This window comes from Trichomycterus rosablanca, chromosome 17 (assembly GCF_030014385.1).
Source record: "Trichomycterus rosablanca isolate fTriRos1 chromosome 17, fTriRos1.hap1, whole genome shotgun sequence".
Taxonomy (NCBI): domain Eukaryota; kingdom Metazoa; phylum Chordata; class Actinopteri; order Siluriformes; family Trichomycteridae; genus Trichomycterus; species Trichomycterus rosablanca.
The window spans coordinates 3483751-3496297 of record NC_086004.1 but is presented as its reverse complement, the minus strand read 5'-3'; the positions used below and the strand labels follow the sequence as shown (position 1 = coordinate 3496297).

At 39.3% G+C, this 12547-nt stretch overlaps 1 protein-coding gene across 1 annotated transcript; it reads left to right on the top strand.

Moving 5' to 3' along the window:
* The first annotated feature begins 1715 nt into the window (after positions 1-1715).
* On the top strand, positions 1716-6600 carry s1pr1 (sphingosine-1-phosphate receptor 1). The gene is made up of 2 exons (XM_063013187.1): positions 1716-1768; positions 2733-6600. The coding sequence occupies exon 2, from the start codon at positions 2934-2936 to the stop codon at positions 4029-4031; it is 1098 nt and encodes a 365-aa protein (XP_062869257.1). The 5' UTR covers positions 1716-1768; positions 2733-2933; the 3' UTR covers positions 4032-6600.
* Positions 6601-12547: the final 5947 nt, after the last annotated feature.

Sequence of the window (12547 nt, the reverse complement as noted above, 5' to 3'; positions counted from 1 at the left end):
ATCATTTGTCACGTTATATTTTTCTCTTGGGAATGGCTTTAAAAATGGGCAGTTTGAGGCTCAGATTTAATTGGTGGAGGTTCGGGATTCACTTCAGATTTATAACCACGACGTCTATCAACTGAAATATTCCAGACTGATAATGAACTCGGGAATAGGATTAACCTTAATTGTAAGTAAAACCAATCTGACAGATGAAGCATGAAGATGTGCCCGAGGGTGTTATCTCAAATGAGCTCCCCCTACTCCCCTCAAAGCACAAACAACCCCCTCCTTATCTCCAGGCACCAGGACTCGCAATGCCCTTGACGTGAAGAGACGGTCGGAATCAGAAGACTGTCCAGCGAGTTTGATTAACGGACAGAAGAAACTGGAAGTGAATAGGTGGATATTTAGACCTTCCTCAGATCTCAAGATTTGGGGTTCCACCACAGGATGGAACAATGGGATCACAGTTCAAGGACATTAATAAATAATATTTCAACACTTTTCAGCCTAATCTATTGAGGAATAAAAGCAAAGAAATGTAAAAAAATCAATGCCTGTGTTAATCTAAATGTTAATCTAATGGCAGCTGTTATTTATAACAATAATAACTACTTTCATTTTCATTAACTGCTTTATCCTGGTCAAGTTTCTGGTTCAAGAGAGGCTTAATTGTTATTTCAGCTACACCGACTAGGCATAACATTATGACTACTTACAGGTGAAGTGAATAACACTGATCATCTCTTCATCACGGCACCTGTTAGTACGTGGGCTATATTAGACAGCAAGTGAACATTTTATCCTCAAAGTTGATGTTAGAAGCAGGAAAAATGGGCGAGTGTGAAGATCTGAGCCAGTTTGACGAGGGCCAAATTGTGATGGCTAGACGACTGGGTCAGAGCATCTCCAAAACTTCAGCTCTTGTGGGGTGTTCCCGGTCTGCAGTGGTCAGTATCTATCAAAAGTGGTCCAAGAAAGGAACAGTGGTAAACCGGCGACAGGGTCATGGGCGGCCAAGGCTCACTGATGCACGTGGGGAGCGAAGGCTGGCCCGTGTGGTCCAATCCAACAGACGAGCTACTGCAGCTCAAATAGCTGAAGAAGTTAATGCTGGTTCTGATAGAAAGTGTTCTCCCCGTTTCTGTGTGGGTTTCCTCCGGGTGCTCTGGTTACCTCCCACAACAACAAGACCTGCAGTCAGGTTAACTGGAGTTACTAGAAATCACCCTGAGTGTGACTGGCGATCTGTTTAGGGTGTTTTGTGCTTTTTGCCCAATGAATCAAACCCGCCGCGACCCTGATCAGGATAAAGCGGTGGTAAAACGATGAAAGAATAAATGACAGTGGCACAATGACAGTGGGTAGCACTGTCACCTCACAGTAAGAAGGTCCTGGGTTTGAATCCCCATCCAGGCATCCATAATACGTTCTGTGTGGGTTTCCTCCGGGTGCTCTGGTTACCTCCCACAACTCTAAAGTCAAGTTAATTGGAGATACTAGAAATTGCATTGTGTGTGTGTGTGTGTGTGTGTGGACGGATCAGTGTGTGTGTGTGTGTGTGTGTGTGTGTGTGTGGACGGATCAGTGGGTGTGTGTGTGTGTGTGTGGACGGATCAGTGGGTGGGTGTGTGTGTGTGTGTGTGGACGGATCAGTGGGTGTGGGTGTGACCAGTGGGTGGAGCTGGATGTTTGCAGCTCGTGCTCTGTAGCGAAGCCCCGTAGAGCGCGAGACACACGAGACTGTCAGAGCCGCAGCGCGCGCTTTCACTACACAGAGCAGGTAAGATTCCATCTCCTCTTCTTTATAATTACACTAAACTGGTTTAATTACATAATCTGGTGTAAAATATGGTTTTATAGGTTGAAAAGTGAATAAAGTGCATTATTATATTTATCCAAGTTCTATTATAAAGAAATAAAGATGTAAAAATATGCGCCACTGAACTGGAGCTGGAGCTGCTGATGATCCACCTGCATTAAGATCTGATCATTTTAACTAATGGATTTAAATCACATCATTAGATTAAAACTATTCTGGAGAAAATCATTAAATCAGTTGGGAGCTGGTAATGTAAAAGCATTTTGCATTTTATTCTTAACATAGTGTAAAAACTGTGATAAAGAATCCGTTTCCTAACACCTGAAGAAAAGCATCCAATAGATATTTAACAGACAGAAAAATAATGAATTACATTTCTTTCTGTGTTTAACACTTTTTTGAGTATTTTAACGAGATTAATGTGATTTTTAGAGCGATTTTCTTATGTTGGGTTTGTGCTGTTTAATCAGAATTAAAGTTCCCAAACGCAAATGATTCAGTTCTGTATAAAGTTCTCATATTAGAATGAAAAGCATTATAATCTGATCTACAAATAATTTGGTTGTATTTTTAACATTTGGTCGTATTTATGAATCACTTTTATATGGTTTGCATGGTCATTCAAGGGGGCAAATACTCTTTTTGAGTCGTTTTGGTTTTAATCTTACATGCATTTGCATCTACGTTTATTAACAAGGTCTAATTTCATTTTTAACCATTTAAAAGTCCAATGTTTGAATTAAGGATCCATATTAATTCTCTGCTCAGTGGAACTTTTCCTAGTTTTTGTATGATACATAGAAGAAACTGTTAAATCTAAGTTATAAAGAATAAATGCTGTATGTAAGATGTTTAGGGGATGAATGAAGTATAACATTGTTCTAACACCATTCATTGTATTTATTTCTGTTTCTGTTACTTTCAGCCTGTTCACAATGCCATCCTTGGATTTGCCTTCACTATTCTTCCACACTAAGGATTTTTATCTGACCTAAGGAACGTTAGGAAACTTATCATCATATAAGAAGTGGATACAAACCAACCCTGGTCCTCCAGAGCCCCTCAGTGGACTAACAGTGGATTGCACTACTCCTGGATCATACACTAGCTCAGCCAGACTGGGACCATGGCAGACTCGGTGTACTCTGACCTGATAGCCAAGCACTACAACTTCACTGGGAAGTATCGTAAGATAGAAAAGCCTTCCGGACTCAAGGCTGATTCTGTTGTGTTCATCATCGTTTGCTGCTTTATCATTTTGGAGAATATCCTGGTTCTTCTCACGATCTGGAGAACCAAAAAGTTTCACAAGCCTATGTATTACTTTATTGGGAACTTGGCGCTGTCAGACTTGCTGGCGGGAGTGGTGTACACGGCGAATATCCTGCTCTCAGGAGCCAATACGTATAAACTCAGTCCTATGCAATGGTTCTTCCGAGAGGGGAGCATGTTTGTGGCCTTGGCTGCTTCGGTGTTTAGCTTGTTGGCTATTGCAATCGAGCGTCACCTCACCATGCTTAAGATGAAGCTCCACAACAGCGGTAATACATGTCGAGTCTTCATGCTCATCAGCACCGTCTGGTTCATTGCTGCTATTCTCGGTGGATTGCCTGTAATGGGCTGGAACTGCATCCAGAGCATGACCACCTGTTCCACGGTGCTGCCGCTCTACCACAAAACCTACATCTTGTTCTGCACGACTGTTTTTAGTGTCATCCTCATGGCCATCGTGGCCCTCTACGCCCGGATCTACGTGCTCGTGCGCACCCGCAGCCGCAAGCTGGTCTTCCGAAAGGTCACTAATGGGCGCGCGAGCGGAAACAAGAGCTCAGAGAAGTCGATGGCTCTTCTGAAGACGGTCATCATCGTCCTGAGCTGTTTTATCGCCTGCTGGGCGCCGCTTTTTGTCCTGCTCCTCCTGGATGTAGCCTGCGAGATTCGCACCTGCCACATCCTGTACAAAGCAGAGTGGTTCCTCGCTCTGGCTGTACTCAATTCTGCCATGAATCCACTCATCTACACGCTCACCAGCAATGAGATGCGTCGGGCGTTCATCAAGATGCTGATGTGCTCTCAGCCGTCAGGCAAGTTCTCCAGGCCTATCATGGGTGCTGAGTTCAGCCGGAGCAAATCGGACAATTCTTCACACCCAAACAAGGAAGAGCCGGAGTATTCACCCAGGGAGACTGTTGTATCCTCGGGAAACATCAATTCTTCTTCTTAAAAAGACTGTGGACGTGTTTTTTTCCTAGTAGTGAATGTATGTGGATGTAAATGTGTATAAGTGTGAAATTTCCAAGGGTCCTAAGAAGATGAGGTGCCAAGATGAGAACCCGAGGAAATAAAACATGTTCAGTCGTCCACATTGTCCAGAGGAGTGAACATTTAATACTGGTCCCCCTGCAGCACGGTTGTATAAGTGGTACAATAGTTTCTACACCAACTTTCTTTAATGGTATGAAACCACGAAAGGGCAAAGCTGGGAGAATCTAAGACTAAACATAGAGATCTTTACGCCCTTGCCTGAACTACAAACTGCTGCTCTCTTACAAAACCATTCTTGCCACTTACGAAGAAGCACTGAAACGTCTTCCTCTTCCTCTGAAACCTTTCAGAAAAAGCACTTAACCAACGGAGCTCTGTAAACTTGATTAATCAGTATTACCCACCATTTCTATGGAGTGTTTGTTTGCATCTGGCTGAAAAGGGCATTAAAAACAATTGGCTTGTACTGATTTTGTAAAAGGACTCACATTTCTAGTTAAATAGTTCTAGTTTAATTTTAGTCAAATGATAACAAGGCAGCCAGCGTTGGTTGTTGGTTTCACACGTGCTTCTTCTGGTTTGATTTCTTCCTGCTTACATGAGTATACGTGAATATAAAAGTGAGAGTGATAAACTGGTGCCTGTGTCTAAGATAAATTCCCATTGCCAGATAGTGAGTTGGCTTACAAGCTAGTCATTGCAAGGCCTGCTGTTTTCATAACTAAAACGCCAAAACGCTTGTGTTAGCTCTTATTTTAATTTATCTGATGTGATCTTTGAAGTTAACTCTGTTGTTGTCGACTTAATAAATGCAGTTTAACTTTCAGAAATGAACATAGAGGCCGCTCAGGTGGCGCAGCGGTAAAAACACACGCTGGAACCAAAGCTGGGATCTAGAATACATCGTATCGAATCTCACATGAACAACGATTGGCCTGTTGTTCAGATATGGGCAGGATTAAGCCGGATGGGGTCTCTCTCTCATAACTAATGCAATCACGACCTCTGCTGGCTGATTGATGGTGCCTGCACAGAGATGAGAAAAGAGTGCTGTCAGGGTGTGTCTCTCCGTACACAACGCTGAGCTGCACTGCACTCGTCAAAAGTGTAGGTGATAAGATGCATACGGCTGCTGCCCACGTGTCGGAGGGGGCGTGGGTTAGCTTCGTTCTCCTCAATCAGAGCGGGGATCGCCATTGGTGGAGAGGAAGCATGACGCAATCGGGCAATTGGACGAGCTAAAAGGGAGAAAACGCATAAAGAAAATATATTATAAAAAAAAGAAATGAACATAGAGGTTTCTGTCACTTTCCAAAAACATGCAGATAGTGGATTAGCTGCTTTAGATAGTCCCTTAATATAAGTAAGTAAAGGAATAGTGTGTGTTGCCCTGCAATGGTGTTCCTGGTGTTCCTGACCAGGAGGAAGCATTTAGTGAAAATGAATAAATAAATTAATGCATGAATAAATAATTGGGTAACAGTGTATAAAATATCAATCTGTACACCGCTATATTTATAGTTACAGTTATAGCACTTACGTGACTTTGGATTTTCTGTGTTATAGTTTGAAGTTTTTCCCTTGTAGATTTTCAAAGCAGACCAGCTTTAGGTCAACAAAGTCACTTTATGGGACAAATTTGAACACAATTGGACTTTCATTTGTCTTAAAACCCATTTAATTTGACTTGTAAAGACTAATTAATGCTGCATCAACTAAATAATGCATTTCAATTCATGCAATTGGCATCAACTAAACTAGATGCTAATTCTACTTTTTACCTTTCTGTTTTCACCCAGATGCAAACAGTCACTTCCTTACTGTTGTGAAGAACATGTAGAATAGCACTTGTTATAAAAGTGCTCTCTGAGAGCCAGGATAGGCCTTACTGACATTAGACAGTGTTATTAGTTTGTTTATTGTATCATTTTATTGCAATTAAATGAAAGAAACACAATAAAAGGATAAAAGGTACTTGTGTTTTTGTTTTAACTCAACACAGTATTAGTGACATTTCTACCCTCAGAGAATTCAGAATGTATTTTTCTAATGTTTGATGTCACTTTTGTATCGAACAGTGGTAGAAATTCAGAACTTTGTACAGTAGTTACCAGTATTAATTTATCTTAAACATGCATGTAAATGATGAGGTTGTGATATCTGTACCACTCCGTAGTGCATTCTCTGGTTTTAACTATAGCACCAGGTCTGGTCTCATTACAGCATCAATCTTGGGTTTGATCCTACAAATTCTGGGGTAATTCAGTGATTAGTACTGAAACCCAGAAATGCAAACCTGATCAGAGATTTTTATCACTGTTACATTAGCCGTCACATCTGTACTGAAACGCTGCAGAATGTCAATATTGTATAAAATTAAATGTGTATTTCTCTTTACATGGCATTACGTGTGCGGTGCAATAGGTCGGTCATGAGCTCATGTGTCCCTGTGGTTTGTTTTTTGCACATTGTAACACCTGTGTCTGTGTTTTGTTAGCTTGTAAATAAATATTTGCTGTATAAACAAAGTATGTGATGGTTTCTGACTTACTGCAGTGATACAGCGGCCTGATTTAATAAAGACGTGTGTAAAACGTGCACATTTAACACAGCTGATAAAAGGTGACTGGTTGTACAGGGGTTTGTCTTTCACATAGGGGCCACTGAGATCAAATGGGATCAAATCTCAGCGCCGTGTATAATCACACACTCAAGAACGCTTTACTTCACCCAATCATTACTGCTTACAAATGAAAACATGACAGACTCACTTTTTAAATAACAAATATCTTGAGTTTCTATGGTTGTGAGGCAAAACATTTAATGACTATACATAGTGACTCAAGAGCAAATACTAATCGATATTCAACTTACATTTGAGGCATTTAGCAGTCAATATTTTACCAAAACTACTTACAATTATGATTGAATACAGTTTGAGCAATTGAGAGTTAAGGGCCTTGCTCGGGGGTCCAACAGTAGCCAAACATTTGTAAATAAATGCTGTTTAGAGTCAGATCTCCCTTCTTTCACAAAAAAGATGCACCAAGTTGGTTTAAAACTAACAGCACAGTTTGGTGGAAGTTTACTTCACACATTATTAGATAAAGTCTGTTAATCCCGGAAGGAATGTTGAGTAAATTATTCATCCATATGATTGAATTTGTTTTCTGTACAGGCAGTTTCTGGTACCATAGTTTGGTTGAATGTAAAATGACATAAAATTCTGTGTTATTTTGTACCAACTGTGTCTTTTCTACGTGGTACCACCTTGATTTCATGATAAATTTAAACAAACCTACTAATTTATCAATAGCACTTTTTAAATCCTGCTGGTTGACCTGCTCTTACAGACAAAGTTGACCATTTTGACTTTTTAGTACTAAACTATTTTGTTTATAAAATTATTATTATTCTTTTAAATGATTTTGAACAATGGAATTCAATAATTATGAGGAGTGTCCACATACTTTTGCCCATGTTCAAAACCCATTTCTGCTCAAACAGCCCCATCTAGAGGACAACATCCAAAACAACTCACACTGAATCGTGCTCAACTGAGATCAAGGGTTCGAATCTCAGCTGTGGACAGTCGGGCATCTGCATGGACATGATTGTCTACTGTCCAGTGAGGTGACTGAAAAAGAAAAGGCCTAACCATTGGGAGTGCTGGTCCCAAACCCAAACTGTGCCAAGTCTGGTGTGTGCTGTGGCATAAATATGTGAGTAAAATTCTCATGTCACAATTGATTCAATTATTTTCTAAGCAAATATAACATGAAACAAAGACAACCTGAGTAAATACAAGATAAAAGTTAAAAATATATATTTATTTATTCAAAAAAAACCAACGACTCCTGTTCACATCTAAAAAATGTCCCCTAGTTAACCAGTTTATTAAACAATCACCCAAATGTTATTGATAATTGGGTTGTTGCACTAGACATTAGATGTCAGCACTACAAAATACACACTATGCCATGATCAAAAGAAGTTCAAGGAATAAGAAAGGACATTTCACAGTGAAAGTCATTATCTCCAAATTAAGAAAACCTGAAACAGAAATAGGTGACCTATCAAAATCCAATGCTGCATTGACGATGCATCCACAAAGTCACTTAAGAACCCAGAATAACATCTTAAAATTGCAGGCCTCACTCGCCTCAGATAAGGTCAGCAATTTAGATTCCACCAATAGAAACAGACTGGGCATACACTGTACCCATGGGAGATTTGCAATAAGAACATTATCCCTTCTAAATGCCTCAAAATGGCATTTATCTTATGTGTTGTGTGTTTCCTACTGTTTTATTTTTATATTACAGCATGTATGAGGATCTGAAACCATTTAGTGTGAACACTGGTTATAAATAGAATGCTCTGGGGGACCCTGAGGCTGTTTACCTGCCAGTAAAACTAGTGTAATGTAAAAATGGATAGAATTTTAAAAAGGAAGCTTAGCAGAACCCCAAGTCATCAGCCAAGGGATTAAATATTGGATTCAATTGCTTAGATGCAATTGGCTTGTGCCACCCTTGGCAGTTAACAAATGCTATCTGATGTTGCGATGACTTGGACTAAGTCTTTTACATGGCTGTGGAAGAATGTTGGACCACTCTTCTTTACAGACTTGTTTTAATTCCACTACATTGGAGGGTTTTTGACCTTTAAGGTGTTATCAATGCATCTCCATGAGATTCAAGTCAGGATCTGTATCTGTTTTTTGTTTCTTTTGAGCCATTTAGAGGTGGACTTGTTTGTGTGATTTTAATTGTTGTCCTGCTGCATGACCCAACTGTACCTGAGCTTTAGGTGACAAACTGAGGGGTGGACATTCTCCTTCAGGAATTTCTGATAGAGAGCAGAATTCATGGTTGCATTTACTATGACAAGTTGTCCTGGTCCTGCATAAGCAAAGCAGCCCTGGACCATCACATGTTTGTTGGTGTGTTCTTATAGTGGAATGTGGTGTTAGTTTTACGCCAGATGTAACAGAACGATTATGAAAATGTTCTATCTTTGACTGATCAGTCCAGTGAATATTATCCCAAAAGTCTTGGGGGTCATCTAGATGTTTTAGCGAATGTGAAATAAGCCTAAGTGTTTTTTTTTTTTGGTCAGCAGTGGTTTGCACCTTGCGTGCCACATTTGCCCAGTGTCTTTCTTACTGTGAAATCATGTACATCAGCCTAAACTGAGGCAAGTGAGGCCTGCAGTTCCTTAGATCTTCGCCTGGTTTCTTTTGTGAAATTCTGTTAGGCCGGACACTCCAGGAAAGATTCACCACTGTTCCAAGTTTTCTCCACTCTAGTTCGCTGCAGTCACAGAACACTAGCAATGGCTTTGTATTCCTTTCCAGACGGGTAGATACTAATGACTTTGTTTTGCATCTGTATACAAATGTCTTTAGAATTTGGCATCATGTGCTGCTTTTTGAGACTTTCTAGCCTGCTTCCCATTCCCAGACAGGTTCTACTTAAATGATGTTTAGATTCAACAGATCTGGCAGTAATCTTTCCTGGGTGTGGCTAGTGAAATTGAACCCAACTGAAATTGGTCAACTGGTTGACTTGGTAGCTGAGGGAGCCAGGTAGGGCTGAACAGCATTTTCCTTCAATAAATGAAATCATCACTTTTATAATTATATCATATTTTGTTAATACTGCCATGTCACAATCAAATTTGTGTTCTAACATGATCCAACACTCTCTATTTGCTTTAGCTGATCTGGTACGACAGATCACAAATGGAAGTGTTTGGCCCTATGGATCAGCGGTACGTCTGGCGCAAGAAAAGGCGAGGCTCATGACCACAAGCTTTTCATGCAGCTGCAGCACAGAAGCCATCAAACCTCAGTGAGCTGGAAGTTTTGGCACAAGAAGAATAGGTGAAGATTCTATTCTATTCTAATTAGAGGCAATTAAAGCAAAAGGATGTTCCACCAAGTCCTGGGGCTAAAGGCTGGATAATAGTGCACACAGACATTTGTCAAGAGAACTAAATGATTTTAAAACTGATGTTTTAAGACTGTATGCATTAATAACTATTTTCTGTTTACTGAGACTGTTTTGTACATGTATATTTGTACACATCACAATAATACCTGTTAAGTTGAGGGGGTTGAACATGTCAGATTACAACTGTGTATATAATAATTTAGCTCACTTAAAAGGGGGACATGAAACACTAAATATAGTTAACATAAAATACAAGATGGACTATCAGTCTAAAAATCTATACAGGTTAAATAGTCAGTGAAACTAGATTTAAAGTTATAAACTTTTTATTAGACAAATGGGGCAGCACGGTGGCTTGGTGAGTAGCACTGTCGCCTCACAGCTAGAAGGTCCTGGGTTCCTGGGTTCGATTTCCAGGTGGGGCTGTCAGGGTCCTTTCTGTGTGGAGTTTGCATGTTCTCCCTGTGTCTGTGTGGGTTTCCTCCAGGAGCTCCGGTTTCCTCCCACAGTCCAAAGACATGCAAGTGAGGTGAATTAGAGATACAAAATTGTCCATGACTGTGTTTGATATTAAACTTGTGAATTGATGAATCTTGTGTAATGAGTAACTACCTTCAGTCAGAAATGTAACCAAAGTGTAAAACATGACGTTAAAATCCTAATAAATAAATAAATATAAATATATCAGACAACTGTAGCGTCATCTTTGTCCTAGCGTACCTTGTGACGTCAGAATGTTGGTTGCCATGGAAAACCTGCATAAGTTTACATTAGCTAATGTTGATTATTAGCTTTTATTAGTTTTTCATTAGCTAATGTTGTTAACTATTAGCATTTCATATTATTTTTTGCAATGTCAATAATTTTAGCTGATGTATTCATAAGTTACAGTATTTATATTTTTTATTTATATTACTGTGTTGTATCAGTATTGACAATTATATCATTTTTTTTATATCGAGCAGAATCTCACATCACGTTTGTACTGGTCATTTTGCTTCAAATAAATAAACATTAAAAACCCCAAAAGTTTAATATTTGATAATGCTTTTTTACCAAACAAATGCATGCAGTAAATCGTGCTTACCTTAGCTTCTGTTCATTAAATACACCTGGGAGTACAGCTGTGTGATTCGATTCCTAAGAATGATTCATTTGAACAGAGTTATTCGTGTCGAAAATGACTCGTTTGAAGTGAGTCGTTCATAAGTTTGGATTTTAGGATTTTAACGTCATGTTTTACACTTTGGTTACATTCATGACAGGAACGGTAGTTACTCATTACACGAGTTTCATCAGTTCACAAGGTTATATCAAACACGGTCATGGACAATTTAGTATCTCCAATTCACCTCACTTCCATGTTTTTGGACTGTGGGAGGAAACCGGAGCTACCGGAGGAAACCCACGCATACACGGGGAGAACATGCAAACACCACACAGAAAGGATCCGGACTGCCCCACCTGGGAATCGAACCCAGGACCTTCTTGCTGTGAGGCGACAGTGCTACCCACTTAGCCACCCTAAGTTTGGATTTATACACATTTACAAAATAATGGATTATATTCTTAATGGAACAACACAAGCGTGATTTATATATTAGGCAAGCCATAGCCTAGTGGTTAAGGTACTGAACTTGTAACCAGAAGGTTGCTGGTTCAAGCCCCACTACTGCCAGGTTGCTGCCAGGTTGCTGCCCTTGAGCAAGGCCCTTAACCCTCAATTGCTCAGACTGTATACTGTAACTGTAATGTAAGTCGCTTTGGATAAAGGCGTCTCCTAAATGCCGAAAATGTAAATGTAAATATATATGAAGCAAAATTGCCAGTATACATGTGATTGTATATAAATATGATGTGAAATTCTGCTCGTTTGCAGTGTCAAATTTTTATTATTTTTTAATGCACATTTATATATTGTACTATAAAATGCACTGGTATATACTACACACAGCACCACTATACTGTATATAACATACCGCACCAGTATATGCTCTATACTGGATATTGCACCCATGTATACTGTATACTAAATGTCGCACCAGTATATATTGTATACTACAAACGACACCAGTATATATCATTTTATTTATTTATTTATTTTCCCTCTAAGTATGTAAAGCGTCCTTGGCATTGTGAAAGGCACTATATAAATGTAACATATTATTATTATTATTATCATTTTGAAGAATTAAAGCTAAAGTAAGCGTGAATGAAACTTTTTGGATTTTTAATGCTCATTTACAAAAAAGCAACATTGCCAGTATAAATGTGACTTGTATATAAATATGATATATGATTGTTTAATAAAAATTGTCAGTGTTAATGCAAATATTGGCATTTCTTATTTTCTGCTGAGTTAGCTCATGTAAGCTAACACAGGTTGACCAGGACAACCAACCTGCTGTCACATTCAATGCAGGATAAATGCATTTGTCCTTAAATGTAAATTAAAAGCTTGTTGTTTTAGCTTGTGAGGACTTTAGTTTGAGGATCCATCTTGTATTTGAATGCTGTC